This window comes from Prinia subflava, chromosome 2 (genome assembly GCF_021018805.1).
Source record: "Prinia subflava isolate CZ2003 ecotype Zambia chromosome 2, Cam_Psub_1.2, whole genome shotgun sequence".
Classification (NCBI taxonomy): Eukaryota; Metazoa; Chordata; class Aves; order Passeriformes; family Cisticolidae; genus Prinia; species Prinia subflava.
In genome coordinates, this window is record NC_086248.1 from 97,636,585 (window position 1) to 97,662,249 (window position 25,665).

The 25,665-nt window shown below is 37.7% G+C and overlaps 1 protein-coding gene across 5 annotated transcripts in view; it reads right to left on the bottom strand.

Annotated features, from left to right (window-relative positions):
• CDC42BPA (CDC42 binding protein kinase alpha) overlaps window positions 1-25,665 on the bottom strand; it is a 180,341-nt gene that overhangs the window by 20,848 nt on the left and 133,828 nt on the right. For all 5 annotated transcript variants that reach the window (XM_063391149.1, XM_063391146.1, XM_063391145.1 and 2 more), the window contains 15 exons: window positions 25,430-25,535; window positions 24,697-24,845; window positions 23,494-23,585; window positions 20,843-20,919; window positions 12,530-12,649; window positions 11,781-11,861; window positions 9,696-9,801; window positions 8,824-8,960; window positions 8,040-8,179; window positions 7,304-7,385; window positions 5,947-6,163; window positions 5,086-5,148; window positions 3,635-4,228; window positions 1,640-1,737; window positions 137-221 (listed from right to left, as the gene is read on the bottom strand). In XM_063391149.1, coding sequence (XP_063247219.1) covers window positions 137-221; window positions 1,640-1,737; window positions 3,635-4,228; window positions 5,086-5,148; window positions 5,947-6,163; window positions 7,304-7,385; window positions 8,040-8,179; window positions 8,824-8,960; window positions 9,696-9,801; window positions 11,781-11,861; window positions 12,530-12,649; window positions 20,843-20,919; window positions 23,494-23,585; window positions 24,697-24,845; window positions 25,430-25,535 — 2,147 coding nt within the window. The remainder of the gene's footprint in view (window positions 1-136; window positions 222-1,639; window positions 1,738-3,634; window positions 4,229-5,085; window positions 5,149-5,946; window positions 6,164-7,303; window positions 7,386-8,039; window positions 8,180-8,823; window positions 8,961-9,695; window positions 9,802-11,780; window positions 11,862-12,529; window positions 12,650-20,842; window positions 20,920-23,493; window positions 23,586-24,696; window positions 24,846-25,429; window positions 25,536-25,665) is intronic.

Genomic DNA, 25,665 nt, shown 5'->3' on the forward strand with positions numbered 1-25,665 from the left:
GCTTTGGTTTTCTCCCAAGTTAACAAGTACACAGACATTTAAGAGATCTCTTTCTGCAATGCATAGATGCAGACAAAGAAAAATGTTCTTTCTAAACAAAAATGTGCATAGGGAAAATTGGCTTCTCTTTACTTACCTGCCATTTTATTTTTGAAATATATCAATCTGACTGTCTCCAGGCCTAAAAGGTTTAGTGATCCTTCTGTATTCAAGGGTCGTACCTGAAACAAGGAAAAACAGTCCTTGTAATACTCTCAAGAGTAACAGTTCCAAGTCATTAAAGCCACAAACAAGAGTTTAAAAGAATTTTAAACTCTTTTTTTTTTTTTGGAGAATGGGTACAACGGGACTGCCTAAAGGTGGTACAGAGGGGGTTGCAACTTCAAGACACAGGATTAACACCATTCCTCCCAGCATTTAAATTAATAGTTGTGTTAGAAGTCTACTTCATCTATCAACTCAATTTGTTCTATTAGATGTACAATGCAATAAGCTGAGCTTTTAGTTTATATTAGCACCATGTCACAATAATGCTCTGCAGCTTGATAAGAGCACACACAGACTGCTAAAAACTACAGGAATTTGTGATTTCCAACATAAAAATGAAATATGCATTCCACACTCTGTAAATTGTGTTAGAAAAAGACTCTTCACAATAAATGGCCCTTTTTGAGACTCCTAAGTGTAGTAATTTTGTTGGCTGAAAGTAGCTTCATCCATTAAAAGGGAAGTCTTGAGCCAAATATTAATCGAAGTACTAAATCACATTCTACTGTGTAGGAAAAAAAATGCTCCAACTGCTTAATAACTCAAAGTTTGGATACCAGAAAGAACTTTCCCATAAAAGTCCAGATTGGTCTCTCCTTAAGATGGTTAATAGCTGAGCACCTTGATCTTTGCATTATGCATCCTCACAGCACTGCCAGAATACCCTGGTCTACATGTGACATGTGGGAAATTGATATGCAGAGACTGAATGACCAACACAAGACCACAGGATAATGTCCTGCAGCTCTGTGCCACTGGAATGCAGGAAAGGAATTGTGTTGACCATGATACAAAGCTGAAGTCAGCCTAAACCACAGGGAAAAAAATGACTTTTCTCTTTTCTTTCCAAATACAGCTGAGCAAACACCTTCTAAATACCAAGGAAGTGTCTGTTTTCAGGAACATCTTCCTTTTGATACGAGATCCAAACCTGACATCATCTTGGTTTTAGTGCTTCTACTGGTTGAAACAAATGCTCTAACCCTGTCTGTCTACAATATGCTCGAGCAGCAGGAGATAGATTTTTGAAGGCCTGTTTAATTATCTTAACATCCACCATCCTCTGGTAATAACATCAACACAATCAGTGCCAATGAAGCCATATGTAATTAACACCAATTAATTCCTCTCATTATATACAACAGTATCAGTAAACCTAATAGTCACATGCTCCAGATCAACCATTCATCTAAACCAGTGCAACCAGATGGAAACCACATTTTGTATCTTCTATTTCCAACAAAAATACACGAGTTTGTTTGCAGTAGCTCTTCTTTCAGTTCAATTATGTTTCCACAAGCAGCTTTAATGATGGTTTCTAAAGCTGTATTGAGTCTGGACAGATTCCTTGGCCCATACAAAGGGAAGTTACCTTTTTGAGAGGAATAGTTTGAATCCACTCCATGGAGTTCACGTCGAAGATATCAATTGCATTTTCACTGTACACAGAGAGGTATGGTGCATTATAACCTGGGAGGGAACAATGAGGTATTGTGTCATGTGCTTTTAGACATGGCCCCAAATAGTCAATTTCTTACAGTTTAACCATATTTATTTAGGAAAACAAAACCAGTGCTCCACAATCCAACAACAAGCTTTGAAAAATGCACTTTAACTCAAAAATGACCAAGAAATTTATTCTGAAGGCAAACCAGCACCACCCAAAAACTTACAACCTCCATGACTTTTCTTTTAACTTTGCTGAAAACCTAACTACTTTCTGAATTGAAAGACATTAAGGTTTATTCTGCCAAATACTAATATATTTCAAAGGTTTTTTCCTCCTAAAAGCCCCATTTTTAATAAGAGCTCACACATTGTAAATGATGTGGTAGGAAAATACACTGCTCTTTTAAAAACTGTCACTTGAATGAAATGAGCTCTGAGTCTTTGGACTATGCACTAAATGAGCATCACCTGGAACTAAGCACCATGACACAGTCATAAAAGTCATGTTTCCTTAACTTTAATTCTCTCTTCTCATTTTCTGGATTGTAAAGAGAAATCTTCTGCTACTTATCTGGCACATTTCCCCAGAATGAAATTTGTTTCACTGGGACCACTTCTAAAGGAGGATTCAGTATTTCCATGTTGGCAACAAGACTGCCATAGTCTGCCAAGACTACAACAGCATCCAAGTCGTGTTTAAATGTAAAAGCTTTTGCTATAAAATACACCTCCATTCTAAGCTGGAGTCACATCAAATCATTTCAGGCAGTCAAAAAACTGTCACAAATAACACTGGCAAGTATAGATGAACTATGTGTGCAAAATACACATTTTTCAATCTATCACATCACAAAACCTTCTGTTTTGATTCATTCATTGTCTGAGTCCACTGTAACAATCAATTGTGTAAAACTGCTTGGAATCCAGAAGTGCCAAACACCCTGTAAAAGTTGCTTCCTCCATACTCAGAAGGGCCTTCACTCAAACAAGGGTAATACTCCTCCCCTTTACAGTGTGACTGGACTGCTGCCAGAGTGAGGTGAGAAGGCAGACTGTTCTAAAAATCAATACAGAACTGGGCTCATTCACTACTCTAAGTGCAGATTTGGCTCATCTTTATGTGCACTCAGAAAGACTTTAGAAAGAAGATAGACATTCAGATTCTGTTTTTTTCCCTTGAAACTGTCACAGAGATAAAGCCCCAGCTTCGAAATAAGGTGCAACAAATGTTTAACAGACCTTGGTGAAAATGAAAATCTTGAAAAATTACACTGTTTTTCCTTAAGGTTATGAAATATATTTTTTATGTTGCCTGCTATGTACTGTACTTGGAAGGCAAGAGAGAGACAGGAGAGAAACTTAGAAAATGACTTTTTGAAAAAGTAGAGAGGAGATAATATGAAAGTTGTTGACAAAAACTGCTGAGGAAGAAAAATGAACAAATAAAGAAAGAAAAGACAGACTAATAAGTAGGAACAAATACCATTAGAGAAAACCAAGTCAAACTACCAGATCCTGATGACTCTCAGCAGGAAGAAAGCTGGAATCACAATGCTGAGCAGAAGTGCAATCACATTACAAGACTTTAAATAACAAAAGTTGGTGGTAGCAAATACATAAAGCTCCCACTAGCCTCTGTTGAACCTGAAGCTTTTGACTGTTTTAGAGTTAGAAATCCTGACTCATGATTCCTCTTTGTGTTCCAGCAAGTATAGGTCAGTGCCAGAGTTGTTGAAACTCGCATAAATGAGGATTAAACCCTCTGACTAGATTAAAAATGGTGACAGGGGCCGAGAGCGTTCATTAACCTGTCAGGTAATCAGCCCTGAACTTCACCTCCTGTGGATATCAATACAAGCAGAGATCACTTTAGCGGACAGCACCAAAGACACAGACACACACAGAGAGCACAACTCACAGCAAGAAGATGGAGTTGCGGGCCACATCAACTCTTGCTGCCTGGATCTTCGGCCCTGGCAGTCGACGTAAACCCCAACGCTGCTAAAACACAGCAGGTATTCTTTATTTGAGATCTCGACTGCGCAGATGGCATCAGTTGGCTGCTGTGAGATAAATGAGAGCGTGTGGTCGTCTGGGTGGAGCAGGCTGTAGGGGCTGCCCTCTCCATGAAGGGGGTATTTTAGGAAACCTGACTGGTAGCCTACGCAGAGACGGTCACTGAAGATCGACATCCACTGCACGTTCCCCTGCACCTGGATCTCCTTGATCTTTTTGTGGCGTGTCTTACTCTGATTCAGTTCGTAACACAGCACCTGCCTCTTCATGGCTACACACAGGCAGGTGAGAGCTCCGTGGCGCACGTGTCCAGAAACGATTGACTGGCAGCCTTTGGTCTCTGCCAGCTTATAGAACTCAGTCTCCCTTCCATCCAGGGCAGCCATGGGGAAGAGCCGCACGTGACGGTTCCGTCCTGAGATTACTGCGATGAGCTGCTCGCTCGGGATCAGCTCAATCTGATGAACCTTCTTATTGTCACCAACACGGATGATCTCTGAAACAAAATTCAAAACAACCCCCCACAAATTCAGGTAAGTAATGGCGAAGTGTGAATTGATTACAACATGTATTTGTAAGATGAACTAGGAAAGAAACCCAAGAAATCCCCTTTATTGCTTCCCTGCAATGTTAAAAGCACAGAATCAAAACTAGTATTTTAATAACACCATACGTGGCAATTCTGGATAAACATTTGGCTTTTCCTCATCAGAAACGGGAGGAGCAGATCTGATGCAGTAACAACTGTATTATTTCAGTATTCATTTCAAAAACAGTTTATAGCAAAAAACTACTGACTAAAGGAAAAGAGCTGAAACATACAATTAAACATGTAATTTGTTAGTTAACTTGGGCAATCTGGTATTACATCTTGCAGTACTGCACAGAAGTTTTCATTTCCAGTACCAAAGAGGAGGTTACACAAAGGATTAAGCCACGATTCTTGCTGAGGTGCACAGCAGGAAATTCAAATGAGGGAGGTTCCTACTGAATATACAAAGGGAGTGATTCACTGTGAGAGTAACTTGCAATAGGCAGTCCAGAGAGATCATGGAACCTGTGTCCTTGGGGGATTTTCAACACCCAACTGGATAAAGCCCTGAGCAACCTGGTCTGGAATCAGTATTGAGCCAGTTTCCAATGGGGAAAAATCCTTCAACTGCATTCCAAAAGCTGTATTTTTGTTATTGGAAAGGATACCCCAACTGGAAAGCACATGGAACACCTCCTGGTCTCTCATGGAGCTGCCCAGCTGATAATGTAGCAAATCATGAAAAATGAAACCAGAAGATACTGAATAAGAAAAAGCTGATTTAGGATTAGGGAAATTATTACCAGTTCCTAGTTTCTTACCGTCTTTGGTGACATGCACAACAAACAACCCTTCTTCATTCCCCAGAGCTATTCTTTCGTGGTCTATGACATTAAGGAAAAAATAGGTTATTTTTCTTTGGAAGTACTTCACGAATCACTTAAACAATAGTGGTAATTCTCATTAACAGAAACAGTTTTTATAATATATTGAAACAACTGTATATAAAGCCAAACCTAATATATTCATTTATTAAAAAAGGCAACCTCCCAATCTTTCTAATTTCTGAAAAAGGAAGTCTTTTCCCATTTCTCCTGTTAGCTAGAAACATAGTTTTTAACAAACTGTTCAGAGCACTTAAGTCTAACACCAGCTTTGAAGTAACTATAATATTATATTGCAGTAATTTAAATAATCAGAGTTAAACGTATTTTATGCAGTAGCATTTCAAATGATCAAATTCAATCTCTGACCTTACGTACTCTCTGTGGCCCCACCAGCAGATTTTAAAGTGAGTGATTTACACCTACTCTGAAGTGCTAATTTTGCCCAGTTTGGAAATTATGTTTACACAGTAACAAGAGAAATGTCCAATTCTCAGCCAAAATTATTCATAGTTATGACTATCAGTGAATAATTATGAATATGGGTAAATTATTTGTGATTATGAATATGGGTGAATAGAGGGAATACTACTAAAAGATCTGACAAAAATGCTGGGTACTAACTCGCACTTTTCTCTTAGGCACATTTCCTTATGGGATTAAAACCACTACATGTTACGCTCTATTCAGTAGATAACCATCTAACACTTTTCTTTTCCTAAAAAAATGCTTTTTTAGGAAACCCATGCTTTTAGCATACTCCTTTTTCTTGGAGCTTTCTTCTTAAAAATTTCATACCTATGATTGCTGCTGACTGTGTTGTTTTGATGAGGGGCAAGGTGCTGTCATAAGCTTCTTTGGGAACATAGACTGAGCGGTCCTTGAGTTTGTTCTTCTTCAGGATCCTATGCAGCTCATTCAGCACGCCCACCCACTTGCTTTTTTCATTCTCACCGTCTGCTAGAATCAGGATTGAACACTTGTTGCTGGATGCAGAGAGTTGGGAGGCTGTAACCTGTAAAAAAATTAAAGCATAGTTTTAAGTCATAAGTGCTAAATAATTTCCTCATGATCGTTTTTACCAGGGAATCAGCTGCCTGTAAGTGCCCTTTTAATTAGCTGTCTAAATTAAGGAAGTAAAAATTTCTCTTCAGTTAATAGAAAACACTCTTATCTTAATCAAGAACCCACTGCAGAAAACCAGATGCGAATATCTTAAAGAAGAGAGAAAATGTTTGCTTTATTTTACATGCATTTGTATTTATTTTATAACTCATGAACGTCTGCTCTAAATAAGGTAGTCAACTGTTTCTCACAGCAATTTTATAACAAAAAGAACTTTTATAATGCTTTCTGTATATTAAAGAGCTAGATTTCATTAATAATTTAATGCAATAGGAATGGTTTTTATTGAAAGAATGCTCTGTGATCCTTTTCATGCATTTGATACAGCTATTATAGATAAAATGGAAAGCCACTTTTGCAGGTTTTATCTCCTCTCAGCACACTGAGTGATGAACAGCCTAAAAACTGGAAAAACAAGGAGTGAAATACAAAGGCACAGTAAAGGAATGACAGTGGAACTGACAAGACATCAAGGAGATTTCACTGAGGTCAAAGCTTTAATGGAATATCTAATAAAAATAAGAATATTAGAATAAGCCAGTGATGGCAAAATCCTGATACCAAATACTAGATGTGAATTTTGATGAGCATTTTGCACTGAATTTCTATACTGACTATCTGATGAATGGGAGTTTTCAGACATCCAATGTATACATAAAAAAAAAAAAAGAAGTATATAAAATAAAGACTTCAGCAACAACCCAGTCAGTTAAATTGAGAAGCAGAGGGCAACCTGAGGAAATGAAAATGCACAAGGTCACGATGAACAGAAGAATTTCAAATGACTAAGAGGAATTAGAGGAAAATAGATTAAAAGATACAACCCACATGGAGATGAATGCTTGTCTAGATGTACCAGAGCTATTTTTACCACAGAAATGATATATGTACAGATCCCTATGCATTGCTGCTGCCATGGCAGAACTTGCCAAGGAAATAAAATAGTGGCAAGCTGTCAGTGAATGCACATCACACATCACCTGTGAAACCCTGCACGGGTGGGTTAGTAGGGTCAGGATGTAATACTTACCCTAAAAATACAGGGGATATCTTTCCGATTTGCATGGATGACATCTGAGGCCAAGACAGAGCTCACTGAGAATTCTTCATCCCTTATGGAGACCATAAACATAACAGAAAAAGAGTTAATGAGCAAAATCTGCATGTTTGGATGCAGTGGAACGAAGAACACCTCTCCAACTCCCATAAAAATCCAAACTCACCCAGAAGCTGTAACCTACAGCAGTTTGGGACTTCCTGGATGAACTAACTTAGATCAGAGATGAGCTTTATTTAGTTACTTATGTTAAATATTTTCAGCTTTCAGTGAGGCTGGTAGTCTTTCAGTAATACTGAGGACAGTGGGAACAAACTATTCAGCCCTTCTCAAGCAAAAATTGTAATACATTTAACCCTATAACAGAGTTTTTTGTCTTTCAAAACTCTGTTCAACCCCAAAATCATGTTATTTTTAATTCTTTATTCATTCCAATTCTTCTACACAGCTGAACAGATGCTCTTTGCACATGATGTAGTAATGGAAGTTTAAATGTCTACATAAGAACAAACAAGTGTAGTTCAGACTAACTCCAAATAACTGCTAACTGTTGCTTTATTTTTTTTATTCCAGAAAATTAGTGGTTTTCAGCATGGATTACAGGGTTTCATAAAAGCTCTGGAGCTTGCTTACTGCTTTGACAGAGGGAAAAGCAGAACAAAACCTCCTAGTGCCTCTGCAGAGCTCCCACCAGCAGCAAACAGCTTACCTCATATCTATCACCTGACTCACTACCACGCTGGGCTGAGATGCTTTTCCCTCTGCTACATCATACAGGAAGAGTTTAAAATCACAGATCACTGCCAGTGCTCTCTGCCAACCTTTCTTGACTCCAGCTGGCTTTGGGACCTGTAGAAAAATAAATTCTGATCAACTCTCTGTAAGTTTAGATGTAATCAAAAAAATCAAACAGCACAAAAATCAGTTTGTTCATCTGGGCTGGAAAGTTTTAATTTAGTGGTGATGTTAAGCAACATAATAAGAGTCCAGGAGCAGTAAGACCAACAAATACAGACACATAGACAACATATGGATTAATAAATTAATAGCATCACAGATTCTTTTTTCTCATTTCACAAATTTATTCAGAGTTGTATTAACAAATATGGAGAAAGAAACCTGTTTCTAGTCGGTCACAGAACTATGGCCAAAACTATGTTGAGTAAATCTTTTAATATTTCTGTGCAAATATCCACACCAGTGACCATAGACAGTACTAGAAGAAAGACTCCAAAACTCAGGGCCTGGAATATGACCTCATCTCTAGAGATGGAACTACTCAAGACCAACCCAAAGCACACTGACCAACAGAGATGGAGAGAGAATCACTGCTAACAATGCTAAGAGCTGCTTTGTGAAAATTAAAGTCTTAGCTTCCAAACTGCTACCCTCAGATGTAATTGAATCTATCCCCCCAACATTCAAAGTAATACCAGCTCTGGAAAACAATGAATTTAATGTAAGTGCCCCAAAGGCAGCTACCTCATACTTACTCGGACATGTCCTTCATAAGCTGTTCCTATGCCTTTTTGTGGATCTATTCCCAAAGGTCCTTTAGTCTGTTCAGGAGGGATTGGACATACTGCAGGAGCCTTGTCTGCACAGGTCACGTGGCAAGAGAATCCACACACTTGTGAGGAGGAGAAGAAACAAAAAGATTTGATGGTTGTTTCTTGTACAATGCAAAAGTTGTGATAATGATGAGATTTACAAAGAAATCCTCCTCCTTTTCTTGACCAGCATCTGAATAATCTCACTGAACTTTGTTACAGACAGAAATATAAGTCTGCACACAACAGCAGTTCATGTTTTTATCTGCTTTAAATCCTGAATTTCTCTTTTTCTGATCATTTATGGATACGCCTTGTTTCATCCAGACAAGAAAGAGCCTAAGATAATCTCTGTGATGTCCTTTAGGCTCAACTCTACCAGTACACAAAAAACTGCAACATCCTTTAAATAATAACTATCATTCTGTACACATACAAACAAGAATAACTGCCATTCAGTACCAATTTTGCTTCTTTCTGGGATAAGTGAGAAGAGATGTCTTAAATTTTGTGCTGCAACATAAAGCAAAGCTGCTGTCAGTCTACTTAACCACTCACTGTGGCCCATTATTGCTGTTCTGAGTAAACTGAACTGAGCTCTTCTACACTAACTGGAATAAGAGTGTCCCCAGGTAACTGAGCAACCTGTTCTGCATGATCAAAGCGTTTGGCTTCAACTGTTAGAAGACTGAAGCACCAGCATTTACTGTTATTCAAAGTGTAAGCAGAAGACTCCTGCCTCACCACACTACATTTTCTGTACCATTCACATCTGTAAGAACTTCACACTTGTTTGTGCCCTCCCAAGTACTTACCTTCACAAGTGCAGCCCTGTCGTATCAGACCAACCATCAGGGATGTGCACTGATTGCATTTTGTTGGTGTGTTGAATGATTTCACTACAAACTGGTGAGCTTTAGGCTGTGAAAGGAGCAGACAAGGATGTTACCATCTGTAACACTTCTCAAGTAGAGTTATTTCTTTTCACAGACAAGAATGCATAGGTGTACTTAATAAGGCAGCATGTTTGTGTTTGCTGAAATGAGATCTGAGCTGAAAAAATTTCCTTATCACACTGCTTGCTGTTGATAATTTAAAGCATCCTCTGTAAACAAAGCCATGAAAACTGGACCCTGTCTCAGAACATATGTTTGCTTCCACTGCAGATAGGAAAGCTGCCAAAATGATTCTGTTACACTTTAGAAGTTGAACGTGCTCAGTGGGCACCTGACTGTCAGCCCAGGTCAACCTGTAAGAGTATTTTCTAAGCTGCAAATTCAGTGCTCCTCTGTCAGGAGTACTGCCTTAGTTAAAAGAAAAATAGCAGACTTTTTCAAAATTTTAAATTTTATGCCAGAAAGCCCTGACAGAGCCCCCTTTTACGGTGTTTAGCAGAGGCAATTCAGAACACCCAATCTAAAGGCGAGAGCTGAAGTTGATAGATAAAGTTGATTTTAAAGGGTTTCTCTTCCTGTTACTCCTTGGGAACACAGAGTACATGAGTAAGTGGTTTTATTCTCTCCCTCTCCTCAAGGATGGCTGTGCTAATGCTGCTATATAGAGGCTAAATGCCTACATAATGTGGCAGGATGACTCACAGATGGCCTTATATAAAATCCAGGAAGTTGCTTTGCTTTCCTATAAAACTCCCAGTGAAGTAACTACTGGGGAGAAAGGCCAGAGCATAGGGTGAATGCAAAGACTGCCCAAAAAAACCCGATCATGTACGTGGTCTGAAACAAGACAATTTTGCAGACTACTTTGGAGAGTAGGTATGTTAAAATTTTACTCGCTTTCCTCGCTCGTTTTTCACAGCATAAGATATCACACCTAAGGGCTCAAACTTATCCATGACAGCTTTACTATTACAATGGCATCTTTCTGTCTACAGAATGTTCTGTTTTGAGACTTGCAGGGAAACAACACCCCGCTTTAAATACTGATGCAATCAAAAAGTAAGAAGGTTTTTTAGGGGATACAATAAATTATGAAGCAAGTCAGTACTTACTGAGCAAAATGTTTGCAAAAATTAAATTATGTACACAGTAAAGTTCATTTCATGTGATTCCAAGTGCACTTACAGTATTTTTGAAATCGATCTATTAAGATGCTGCCAACAGAATGCTGTCTGCTCAAAATTTCTAGCTTTCCTTTACACAAATGAATCTTCTCCTATTTTGCAACTTATCAAACAGAGAAACAGATCTATTAGAAAGGCTTACTTACTTCATTATTAGTTGTAGGAAAAACTGTCATTTTTAATTATACAGAAGATCCCTAAACCATCAAGTCACTTTCAAAACTTTCACAAGAAAATTTTTCCCTTATTAGCTTGTATTTATTCTTCATTTGCTTGAAGAGACGTAGCAACTGGGAATTAGCATACACTGGCTTATTCAGCAACAGCAAAATGATTTCAACAACTAATGGATAATCAGTATTTACACAGGTAAAAGCCAAAAGACAGAAGAATTGGAAATCTCTTTCTATAGTGCTCACTCTCCACTGCTTAAAACCAGGCAAATCTGTGGGTCCATGTTTAGGGTTACTCTTTGCCTTTTCTCAAGAATAACCCTCTAATTAGCACACAGACATGCTAATCTGAGACTTTCCTGTATGGAAACAGTAGAGAGGCATGTTGGTCAGACACATGTCAGAAAACACTCTCTTCCTAGGATGGCACTTTCCTTTCTCCACATTCTGGCTCATTCCTAGTGTAGCTTGTCACATCCCATAATGTAAGAACCAAGGGTTTTAAATTACAGAGAGCAAGCAGCTTGCACAAAAACATCCCTTCCAGGCAGTTCTGGTGAGATCAGTGTGATAACCAGTTCTCCTGAAGCTGTAGCCCAGCAGAGACATTTCCCTTGCTACACAGAAAGTGTGAATGCTCAGTGTACCTTTGGTGCAGAGAGTCCCGAGCCAATATACGCTGTCCTCATGGTGGGTGTGTGCATCGAACGGGGAGGGTGATCTGTAACCTGCAGAGCCCCCAGAGCATCAATCAGACACCAAGAACAAAGCAAAGAAAGCCCAGATAAAGGAACAAGAGCATGTTGTCCTACCCACCCCATTCCCCAGCATCCAAGCCGTGAAAAACTGATTAATGCATGACTCGGAAAAACAAATCTCATTTCTCAGCAAGTCTCCCAAATATGAAGACCAACTTCACATTAAACATTTGACTGGATATTTTCTAATATAAAATAACCAGAAAATTATTTCTTTTAACAGGGAAAGAGGTTAAATTATTATAGTTGCAGTCTGGCTAACATTTTGTAATAACAACACTTCCAGCAGGGCTTTAAAGTGTGTTTTTACTAACTGCATTATAACATTATCTTTGTGCCAGCATTTCTTACATATTCATGACTGAGGATACATTATGAAGACAGACCATAGCTAATAATTGATTCATAGTTCCCATCCCTATTCAACTGACCATATGTGAAAGCAAATACAACATTCCCCAAAACACAGTTCACCACTAGTGCAGAAGGCGATTACAAAGTCCTAAACAGTCTTGCTGCAGAAGAATGAGCTTCAGCCTAAACAAAGGATTTGCACTAGTAATTTTTATACAAGTGAAACTGTTACTTCTAATAAAAAAAAAAAAAAAAAAGACAACTATCTTTCAACACTGAAGTACCTCAATTGGTTCAATCTCACTGGCTGTAGAAGGAGACCTCGATCTTGAATGGAGGTGAGACTTGCTATCTTCATCCCGTGATGGAGTATTAGACAATGTAAAATTCTCAACTGAATCAATCTAGGAGAACAATTAAGGAGAGGAAAAAAAAAAAAACAAACAAAAAAGAAAACAACAACCAAAGAAATAAATCAAACACATCATTAAAAAAGAATTCTCAACTCTTACCAAAATAAGTTATGGGAGCAGTAGAATTCCTAAGAGAGAACTGAGAGGATAAAAATTCAGTTTAAAGCTATTTCCTAATTAAAAGCAACAAAATGGAATGAAAATTGTTGCATGTAAACACGCCAAGGCTTCTGCTGAGAGGTGAGCACATGCATAAGAGCTGCTAGTTCAGGGCCCTGATAACCACTTGAAGACACTTGTAATTCAGCACTTTCCAAGGGTGAATATTTTCTAAACACTACTGGATTTTGTTTACTGGTAGCAGGGATTTTTTAGAAGTGAATTTCCACATAGGCCATGTAAATTCCTGCAAACATATTCAGGAGAAAACAAGGAAAAAAGGCAGAGCAGTGTATATCCTGATAACTATATTCACGGAGAATTGAGGGGGTTTTGCACCCCATTTGAACTACAGAAACATCCTTACCAGGAACACTGTTTCTTCTGGGTAATATTTTCCTTGTCCTTGATATATAGAATGAAACTAAGCCCAACACAGAGCTACACTGAACAAGGCACATAGGTACAAACAGGTATCTTGGGTAAGAAGTCATCTTTTGTTAGTACAGCTGAAAAAATCAGAGAAGGCAGGATTCTTCCTTGAAAACAAGACATTTCCACAAAGTTTCCTATGTAAAATTATATTAGAAAAAAAGGAAAAGGTGAAAATGCTTTTTTCCACTAATGAAAAAAGTAAAAGCTGCAGGCCTGCAGAAGGCTCCATGGCATGCCTTGATTTTCTGGAGCAATGCTGTCATCAGTTCTCCATTGCCAAGGATTTGCCTAGCTTGCGGACAAACTAAAATATGCAGCCATGTTTACAGAAAGCATTTTAACATTCCAGTGTTTCTCATCTCATTTGCCACTGACAATACTAAGAATTCCACAGACTTTACAGCTTCTTTGGAATCAATTATATTGCCAAGCCAATTTTATACATGCACATACAGTCCTGCTCTTCAGGAGCTCAGTCATGGTAGCGAACAGGTGCAGTTGCTAGTTTTATATATAAATATATATATATATATTTAATAGTGAGTTAAGTTTGATGGCTTCTAGTTTTACCATACCCTTCCAAAAAAATTATCTGGTGGTGAATGGTCATCAGTTTAATCAACTTAAGCATATTAACATTCCTGCAAGCATTTCTGAAATAAAAATGGAAACTTCTCACACTGGGATACACCTGTCTACTACACACATATCATGTGTTTCAAGCACTGAGGCAAAAAGTAGCAGTAAAGCAAACATTTTGTGCTCAGATTTATCAGAAGCAAATACTAATTAAAAGCTTTACCCAGTATTAGAAACACTGATGCTTTAAGTAGTAAATCCTGAAATGCAACATGTTTCAATTATTTTAAATTTCTTTTTAATCCAGTCTAAACATGTGATAACTTGGAGTCCACCCAAAGACTGTCTAACCTTCAACAATTCTACCTCCTCCTTAAAAATGTTACTAAAAAATAAGCCCAATGAGTAATTACAGGCAAATTTTTTCATAGCAAGAAACAGACACTCCTTTTCTCCAAGTTAAAGTCAGAGATCTAATCTAACATTTCATAAATGTTTCCAGACACTCCAAGGGCTTTCCCTTTCAAAACAGCATCTGCATACCAAAGAATTTTCATGGTGTCTATGAAAAAATGTAGTACAAGCCTGGTATCAGTGATGGAACCTTTCTGGAATGTGCTACAAAGTCTTTGTGGTTGAAGACAACTGCTGAAACAGTAACAAATGCATTTTCACTTTACTTACAAACATAAAAAGCCCACAAAACACACAGAACCTGATCCTCCACTGCAGAAGGGAATTTAATCACCACCTTCAGTGCAGAAACAAGGGCCTTAAGCTGTATTGCTGCAGTGATCTTGGGTTCCTGGTTTTAATGAGAAGAACTAAATACAAAAACAACTTGACTCAACTATGGTCAACAGTTTATGAAGACCATGTTAGCATCTTTCAAACTGGTTTTAAACTAATCCACTGGACTACCCAAAGCAGATTTCACTATTTCCTACCAAACTGTAACAGCTTTGCTGTCTTCCACAGGGCTGTGCAGCCAAAGCTGACCAGTGTATAAACACATCTGGAGCAGAGAGAACTTCTGAACTGGAGGCACCACAAACAAAAACAACCAGTTACTGTAAGTGTGCCTGAGAGACTCAGCAGTGTGCTTTGAACTGCATGGGTAAGGACATCATTAGAACTGTTGGGCACTGCTGCTTATTTATCGAACATTCAACAGAAATGCTTTATATGCTTACTTATCCCTTCCAACATATCTGTATAAAAGAAACAAAAATGGCAGTATGAGATTAAAATAGACATAGCATAACTGGTAGGAATTCATCCTCACTGAGGATTCATCTGCTTTGATAACACGTGTAAACACATGTTTAAAAATCCACCTTGATTTTTGAAACACCATAGATTTTTCCAGCTTAACAAGCTACAACACAACCATCTGTTTTCTTTGTATGAATTTTTCCTATCCTCCTCGATGCTTCCTTCACTCAATTCCCCGCTTCATGTTTATTTATCTTCGTACTGTGTTATTTTTTATCATTTGCTGTGATGTGCCTCCCAAGTGCCAAACTTTGACCCTCTATGGGCAATTCCCATGACTTAACACATGCCCTCTGTTAAGGGCAAGGAAACAAACAGGCCCTCATTTGATATTTGCTCATCTTCCCAACCTGCATCTGCCCGATCAGCTTCCACACAGCACTTTCACATTAAAATGAGAAAGTACCCAAGGCATCTTCTCCACTTTCAGAGATATTCTGTTCATAGGGTTAATTGAAATGAGAAAGCACCCAAAGCATCTTCTCCAGTTACTTTGATACTCTGCTCATAGGATTTCCAAATGGAATAGTCCAAAAGCTTTGAGCCCACGGCTGTAAAACAACAAAAAGCACAGCAGCAGCAGCAGCAAACAGCAGCAGCAGCAGCACAAGACATGCAGTGAGGTAAATACACAATCCATACATTAAACATAGGCATGGACACAACAGGCAAGAAATAAAGGGCCATATAGAGTAAGACAGCCTCTTACACGTCTGCCTTTGTTAGCTGGAATACAGGAAGGAGAGCGCTTTAACAAAGAAAGGAGGAGAATATGTTACAAAACCAAACACTGACAGATACATCACCTCACAATTCCTCACTGTATCTCCAGAGGTAGTGTTTACACACACACAAGCATGTTTATCATTACTAGTATTTTTAAAAGCTATTCTGGGCCATCAAGAAGGAAGAAACATAAAAAAAAAAAAGGAACAACTATTCCAAGTCCACAGTCTTACACTGTACAATAGCAGCGAAATTGCAAACTACACTGCACCATTAATTTGCAGTTGGCATCTCTGTGCTTTGAACAAGATGGATGAAGTCATCTACTGGAGGCACAATATGTCCAATTTAAAGTATCATTATGAACCAGATTTACTCAACTTTATTATGAAAGTGAAGGTAAAGTCAAGGCTCTCACCACAAACTACTATGATTTATTCTGTTCAATAATAAGAATTGAGAACACAATTTATTCTGTGGCTACTTACAGAGTTCAGATTTGTTTAGTCTAGCCAAAGCCCATGGGGACTGCATGTGAGGACAGACTGCAGGAGGACTTAAGAAATCTATTTCTAATATGTTAGCAACAGGGAAAAAAACACTATTTTTGAGCATGTGGAAAAAATAATTTTGTCACGGGAAAATGGGATTCCACTTTATTGTTATGAAATAATCACACATTCATCCTTAAATGAAACAAGTTAATTGCTTCTCACAGCTAGTGAGATACACAAAGATCCACCTGGCAAAGAAACAAAACCCAACAGTTCCACTGTCAGACACTTTTAGTGAACACAGGAGACAACACTTAGACAGTGTTACTGAGACAGCCTGCAACACACAGGAGAAACAGCAGCAAGGGTTTAGTCTCTTAAGAGTCACTGGGAGTGATTTCCCACCCCACCAAGTTTGGAACTCAGGGACTGCAAACACATTCCTGCTCCCCTGTGTGCAGAGGACATAAAACGATTTTTTTCTGAATGTGTGGGCTGTCACAGCTATGAGGATTTAGGCAACACTTCTGCCAACCTGACCCAGCATCTTTTCAAGACAGGAACCAACAGCAAGTGCTACTCATCTGAGCAGTGAGCTACCACTTTCTCCTCAGCACCTGCAAGCTACAGAGGCAGCAGGACATCTATTTTTCTTTCTCTCCAGCACAAATTGCAAAACTACTGTTTTCCTCATCAGAAAAATTAGAATTAGCTCCAGTCGTTCAGAGAGTGCTATAAATAGTTATGTTATTTGGATGGCAGACACACAAGATACACCCACCCTAGGAAACCCAACACTGTGTGCACATCTGTGTGCCAAACAGACTTCAGAGATCCTGCAAGGAATGCTATGCAACTGCATCTGCACATTATTTTACATGCTCTCCATCCTTCCTTGAAGAGGCAGAGAGTCTGAAGAAACAATCCAGGCCATTAGAAATACTTACTTGGGGTTCTTGATTACAAGAGAGGTTTTCCTGAACCCCATGCAATACTGCAGCACTGCATGAGCCTGGCCTGAGGACTTCTAATTCCTCCTTGGTCTTAGTATAAAGAATTCAATGAACCCTCACACTTCTAAAGTTTGACTGAGAAATTAATTCCTCTGGAGATGCTGCAAGAAATGCTGCCCTTCAAGGTAACTGCTGCCAGTAAGAGTCATTGGGAAGGGAATGGAGGTCACATCCAGCGGGCAGGGATATTTTAAGTCCATCTAATATATTGATACTAAACCAACTCAATGAGCTAAATCATAAATAACCATTCATTTAGATAATTCAGACTATAAATTATGCTATGAGTGAATCAAGTGATTGTCCAATAAATCAAAGATGCAGAACTGACTTTCACAGCACAACTGAATATTACTCTTCATCTAAAACACAGATAACAGCTTTATCTCTCTTTCTAACAAAGACAGAATGTCTTGTATTTCTCTGCAAAGTCCTCTTCCCATCTTTGAGCAGTCAACTCTTCTTTTTCTGCAGTTTTGTCAGATGAGAGAGAATTCTGCCTTGGTATTAGAGACATAAGCCCTTGGCCAGTCCAGCCCAGAGACATACTTTTGCCCAGTGCAACTGAGGAAAAAACCACTCCTGTTGAATTCAAATTGAAGATGGAACAGGGGCAGTTTGAATCCACGTGCAGTAAGCAAACTGCATGCAACAATATAAATATTAATACCGGAAACTTTATCCAAGACTAAAAGGTGGGTATCTGCAAAGATCTGATCAGAGTGGCCCAATCAAAAAGAATTGCTATTAAAGGATGAATGCCAGCAGTTGAAAATTACTGACTTGCATAAAGAAAAAAAAATTGTCAAAATGCTTGTGAAAAAAAATGCTGCCTTCTTAAAAAAAAAAACCAACAACAAAAAAAAGGCAACAATAAATACAGAATAAAGTACTGAAGTCCTTCAAAATTAACTAGATAGCAACCAGGAAAATATCCATGTCCTAAGCTTCTCCTTGCAAAATAGAACATCATCAGCAACTGCCAGTATGTTCTTTATTTCTCTTTTAGTAGGTTTTAGAGGAGTATTTTAGATATTATAAAAGATAAATTTCTGTTCAAGAACTTGCTGATACAAACTGAGTGTTCATAATACTCAGGTAACATAGAGCATATTTTCTTTAATCCAGTAAAGAATATAAATATTACTCATTTCTTATGGATTTACATGACAGGAAATTGTATGGTTTTTGCCTTTTTTTTTTTTTGTGTGTGTGTGTGTAAGAGAACTCCAACAGCATCAGCAAGCCAGAAGCTTTCTGTATGCTATACAAAAATGCATGTAATGTAAAAATGTCTTCTACTATGACACCACAAATGAACCTTCACATTTTGTCTGGGGTATAAATCTGATTTACAGAGAAAACATCCAGAAGAAAAGCGTTTTTTCAGAGTATATAAAAGGAAATGAAAGCAGCTGAAAAGGCCAGAAAAAGCCCCTCATCCCTTTTGCCACACCCTTCACAGCAGACATTTCTCAAACAATATTAATTTTATCTCATTTCAATGCCAATAGGATTACACTGTGTTAAACATTTATATGTATAAATATATGAATGTATGTATGTATAATATGTATCAACACATCTACGAGCACAGACAGACACACACAATCATTCCTACAGAGCTGTAATGGATGGGGCTCTATACACCTGGATTTCAAATATTTTATTAATATTTCTGGGCCTACTATTCAGTTTGGAAGAAAAATAATGCAGTCAATTTTCAGCTTTTAACTCAATTCCCTTAGTATGCAACTAACTAGTGGGAATATTTAAACAAAGTCCTGACAGAAAACCTGCATCTCAAATGGCAATAAAAAGTAGTAAGTTCACTTCAGTCACCATGAAAATGACTTCTCACAATGCAGGATAAAAAAGAGAAAATATTTTATTTGAGCAAACAGGAATTAACTGTCTGCAAGGGAAACATTTGAAGAGAAGTGATTAGAAAACTTATGGAAACAACTCATGATAAAGGACTAAGATGAAGCAAAGGAATTAAATACATAAATGTGCTGATGATTTTAGAAGTGCTTTTCACAGGCCATATCAACAGACAAGGCCTAAAAGCAGCTTTTCCCCATCAGAAAAACTGTTTGCAATTATGAATTCTTCACCTGCACTTAAAGAAAAGCATTTATTTCAAAACGAAACACCTATCTATATAAATAGGTGTAAGGGTGCTATCACAGAAATACTTTGTTCTCCACTGCACTTGCAGATTTTTTTTTAGTTGACTGCATTAATGTTTGAATATTCCAAATCAATCAACTGATCTGTTATTGAGGGATTTACTGGGTTGAAAGTCAGACTTACGTCATCCATAAAATCAATCAATGAGGATGAAGAGGAGGAAAAGGAATCCTATTTTAATGAAAACAGCAGTAAAAAAAAGAGAGAGAGAGAGAAAGAAAAGGATGAAGAAGACTGTTCAATATAAATAAAAGTGCAAAAATAAAGAACTGTAAATAACAAGTGGCAGTAATAGTTACCTTAGTCAGTTCTCATTAATTGCCTTTCATAGACAATTAATCAATGTACAATCTGTAAAGAAACCAGTGTTTCTGCAGCATTTACTCAATAAAGTATTATTGCTATACTCTCAACAGGATTCTTATACTGAAAGTAATTTATAAGGTAAATTATTAAAAAAGAAATTTTAAAACTATGTTAATTGTGAAGACTTCAGGAAAAAACAATGGATTAGTGAATACATAATGAAAAGAAAGAATTCTGGGACATCAGTAACAGCAGGGATGCTCTTTCATAGCAAAAAATGATGACCCTATATCTGCATCAGAAAAAAAGGGCAAACTTTAGATTACTGTCTAACTGTAAAGGTGGTGCCCTGTATCCTCTGAATTCAGTTTGACCAATATTTCACTTCAGTTGTTCTTTTAAAAGAAAGATGATGCTTTGCTTACTGTTGATTAGAAAAGAAGATAATAACTGTATAGTATTGTTTCATTTTTTTTCCTGCCAGGCTTTCTACCTATTCTTTTGTCTAGAAGTGATAAAGGTATTAAACAGATAAATTTTCTAAATAAAAAGATCTGTGGAGAGGAAATGAATAGCAATTATCTGGATTTTACAGATCTGTGTAAAATGAACAGATGACGAAAACAACCTAATGAAGAGTACAAATGACTTCATGGGATACAGTCAAGGATGATTTAGTATTTTCTTGTTTTTATCAAACCACTACCTGCATTACTTAGCATTTTTCTGAATACAAAGAAAAGCCATTTGAACAACTATGCTTTTCATGCTCACTGCAAAATCAAGCAAATTTCTGCATTCAAGATTTGAGAGAGAATTCGCAAGCATTCAAGAGAAGACAGCCAGCACTGTAAATGATAAACAATTTTCAGGTATAATTATACACAAATATTATTGGTGCAATACAATTAAAATACAGGAGAAAACTCTCAGGAAATATGCAGAGAACCTGCATACAACAGCAGTTCCACTGACTAACAGAGTTAGAAGAGCTGTGCACTTACTTCAAATTGATCCAGAGCAGAGGTAGGCGCATTCAAAAATGCCAAGAAAGAATTCTGTGAGTCTTGGTGCTTTACACCTAGAAAACAGCAGCAGGTTTTTAAGCTACAGAAAAAACGACCTTCTCATGGAGGACCTTTGCCTTGCTGAATCAGAGTTTTGAGTGTCCACCTGAAACAACTACATGGTTTGAAATAAGCTGCACATTTGGTTTACCTTCCTTTAAAAGAAAATGATTTTTTTTTAATGGACAAGCACACGTTTAATCACTCTTTCCCAAGCTAGGATGTGTGTGGTGTGAGTTCCATGTGGAAACACGCACTGTATCTGTTGTGCAGCGGGTTTCTAAGGTGCTTGTGACCATCTGCACCACACAGTAATGCAGCAAGTGCCACTCCTGCTCTGGTGACACGTGGGATGTGCCACTGCAGCAGGACAGCTGGAGCCATCAAAAACACGGCATTTCCCAACAAGGTGGGTTCCTTGAGGCACGCTCTGGGCCTGCCACCTCTCCCTGCTGAGTGCCCAGCAGTCCCACAGTCCTGGGTGCAGCTTCAGATGTTTCTGTCACACCACACCATTTAATGACGCTCAGCCAGCGAGCGGAGCAGGAACGCTGCGCCCCGGAGCTGCAGAGGCTGGCACACATCGGCTCTTACTTTAACTTGCTCCAACGGGTATTTTTTAATTTCTTCTTCTTTTATCATTCAAGTTGCTGTGTGGGTGTTTGTACTTCACAGACGTGCACAAACTCTATTCTTCTCAATGCTATAAACACATTATATGCATGTACTTATATATATTTATTATGCCCAGAGCCTGCAGGACTGTGTGCATCTCAAAACAACGGTGCTATCAGAAGTTACCCATTTCTTTTTAAAAATGTCAGTGTCTTGCCCTAATTAGCCATATCACCCTATATGTTCTAAATGTAACCCACAGTGAATGAAGTTACAAAGAACCCTTTCCTCTTTAAAATATAAATACACTGAAATCACAGTAAGATACTAAAACCAGATTTCAAATTACCAACAACTTTATGGAATACTCTCAGCAATCTTTTCCCCACCTGCCTAAATTTCTGGAACATACTTATAAACAGGAAAGGATTAGATGCTAATCCAAACAATTCCTTCCTAGAAATCAACTTCCACACATTGCAAGTTACTCTGCCACTGTACCTTAACTACATCTGAATCTTCTATACAGTTCATAATTCAAACAGCAATATATTTCTTCTTTTAAGAGAAATCCAAATCAAAGATGGTAATGATTTAGATTAAGGTGCATTTCTATCAGACTATTTGAATAATTGTAGTAGAATATTACTAATATAATTCTGTTAAGAAACATGACTAATGTTTCCTTGAATGGTACTTGCTTTTGCTTGTTTGTTTCAGCAAAGAGTAAATGTTTATTTCACCAACAAATAAGATTTTTTATAAGGTTTTAAATAAGGATTTAAAAACTGGAAAAAAAATAGGGTAAAATATGAATTGTAAATTCATAACATTATTTAACACAAAGGAAGAGTTCAGAAGTAATCACACATAATATTTAAGCAAGTTCAAGAACATGAAAGCTAAACATGACAAAGTATTTTTGTCTCCAGGGAGATGCTATCAAGAGCTTCTCTGCAAGCTCTTGGAGGCAGCATAATCCTGGTATCAGTGCTAAGCATCAAGACGAGAGAGTATCAATTCCCTAAGTCTTATTTGCTAATTTGCACCACTTTTAATGTTCTGTATAGGTTTGAATTATTTTTACTAGTCAGTCAGTGCTGGGAGACCTATATATAGGAGATGAATGTAAACTATAATACTTTATTGACATTATTGACCATTAAGTTGGAAAAGCTGAACAATATTTGACATCCCAATGCAGCAATTGTTGCCAGGGTATTTAAATTCTGGAGTACACATAGCTCCCTACAGAAAATTAGGGAATTCCATTTGGTCTGAAAAATACTTTTTCCCATGAGACTCATAAGACACAAATATTAGAGCTACTACAGAAACTGCAAAGAATCAGCCAAATCATTAATCAACTCTTAAATGGTTTTTTTTCATTGCAGAATTACCAAAAAAGTCTCTTCTCCCAGCAACAATGCAAAATAGTTGGACAGATGCAACAGTAATTCCAGAACATACTCTTAAAACCACAGCAAAGCAGTCATGACCACACTGCTCACTATGTGGCTGCAAAGCCTGTCAATGAAGGTATTCCACAAACAAACAATGCTATGAATTCTTCTGCAGTTGTTTACTCTCTGTGTAGACAGGCCCAAAACATTCAGAGATGAACAACACTATGATCAGTATTGATGTCTGAATACCTTCACCCATCATAAAGGAGAAAAGGTTAGAAATGTAGCTATATTCTAACAGTTTTCCAGCAGTAAATCACCATACCCAGGCCAAATAAAAACAATGCAGCCTCAACTCAAATAATACCTTACTGGTTCAAAGGTACCAACAAAACTGAGGCTTATTACAAGTATTAGAAGTGCAAATGCAACTACTGTGGGCACATCTTGACACGCAAGTGTTGTGCTCACATGTTGGTACCATATTTTAGTTTTGATGTGACACTTGATTGATAAGATGCACCCACCAATGTGACACACTATTTACTTCAATATCAGTTGCCATACCCTTTTCTGATCTAAGCTCTTCTGTCTCCTTTTTCAGCCTTTCGATGTCTGCCAAAAGTTCCATGTTCTTCTTCTCAGATTCTTGCAATTTACTTCAAAAGAATACAAAAAATGTATGTAAGTATTGAGAACCCAAGATACAAGTCACTCTTGTTCCTGATGTCTTCAAATGCCAGAAGAAATCTACTGGGACCAGTTCAGTTTACAGAAAAAAAGCCATTTATCTAGTAAATAGGGTCATGCTTTTCATGTTTCTAATTTCTAAGTAATTTCGTGAGCTTTTATCTTGTGAATGAGAAAAAAAGACTGTATGTATTTCTATGTTTTAGAAAGTCCTGTTTTCCATTAAAATTTATTTGTTATTTATGTACCTGTGATACTAATAGATTCAGTTGAACAATTTTCTTTCTGTGCTTTCTGACTCACAGCTGAGGGGTAACACTACTCTGCAATTTGAGCACATTTCTCAGTCTTGCCTGTCAAAGCAAACACTGGTTCTCCTGTTCTTACACAATTTCCAATGCTGCCTGTCTTCACATTACCTGGCCTGAAAAACATTCAAGGTAGGTGAACCAGATGTTCCCATTTTACAGGTTACCTGAATCTTAGCTCTGTCCTGCTGCTGTCCTAAAGCTGCAAAACACACCAGTGCTCTGAGCTGAAGCTGGACACCTAGAAATGGAATGACTTCCTACCAACCCCTCTTTCAGGCATTCACACAACTCAGAATAAATTCTGTTGTGCGGGCAGTGAGGTAGAAGTGAGAAAGACAGAGGTCTGAGGAAGGAATAAAAGAATTCATAATAGTCCATTAACTGTTACTACTTCTAACTGTGCTAATCAGAATGCAGTAATTGATTTTAGTCAGCTAACCCAGTGCAGCTATCAGCAGAATGGAAAAAAATATATTCTAATACACAAGCCCAAACTATGGATTTGGATTCGTTATCACAACTAAGAGAGATCATATTATTAAAGAGAAAGCATTCTCTCTGAAAGTCTTCCAAGATTTCAAGTTTCCCCAGTAAGTGTTCAGCTGCTCAAACAATGAAGAGAGATGTTGGGGTTTCTTCTCATCTGAGTGCATGAAACTGGCATATCACTCATGATCAAATTCCACAGACAAGGTAGATAAAATAATGATTTGATGACATTTCCTGGGAGGTATCAAAGTAAATTTGCATCAGAACAACTCAGTCTTACCACTCTGTGGAGATACAGGAAGCTTTGACTTTGTTCAGCTCATCCTGAATAGCCTGTTTGGCTCGGATTTCAGCATCAAGAGCAGACTGGAGCTCCAGCCTTGCAGACATATCCAGCTTTGCAAAGCGCCGCATCTTCCACGGCATGTCCTAGGAAAGAATCAAAAAGGCGAGCAGAAAGTGTAAGAGGAAAAGAAGCTGAACATGGGGAATGTAACTAACTTCAACAGCTACATTTCTCACTCGATTATGTCCTCAGTGTAGGAGTTCATTCATTCCAAAATAATCTAAAATTAAGAGTAGTGTCAGTAGTAGTATTTCTGAATTCGAGTAACAAATTTTATGTTTTATGCTGATCTCAAAAGTAAAGAGATTTTGTGAAATCTGTTTTTGATGTGCCTCAATTCAGATGACAGCTATGAAGGACATCCACACTTCACAAGGGAAAGACTTGAAGATCTTATGAACAAAAGCGTAATTTCCTTCAACAAATTCATATATGATTATAAAGTAGATACTTCAACCATAACATAGATAAAATCACATTATAGAGATATTGATGTTTAATTAATTGATAAAAAATAAATTTGATATTTGGTTATTCAGAAGCTCTGGGAAAATTTAACTTTCAATTAGCATAGACTCTACAGACAGATTATTGCTGCAGCTGAAACTGTCAAATCAGTGTTTTTTTCAAACAAAAACCCTTCTGACATATGAAAGTAAAGTCTTACTGTAGCTCTTGCACCCAAACTGGAGTTCCTCAGGGCTTCCAGCTCTTCTGTCATTTTAGAGGCCAAGGCTTGAAGATAACCTCGAGCATCTTTTTCATCGCTTACCCTGAATGATTACAAGAAAAATAAGGTGTTTTAACCAAAGAATCTGAAGACAAAACAGAAGTCCCTTCAACAGGCCAAAAACCAGAAACAGATCAATATAGAATACAAAAAGAATACATAAAACATAAGGA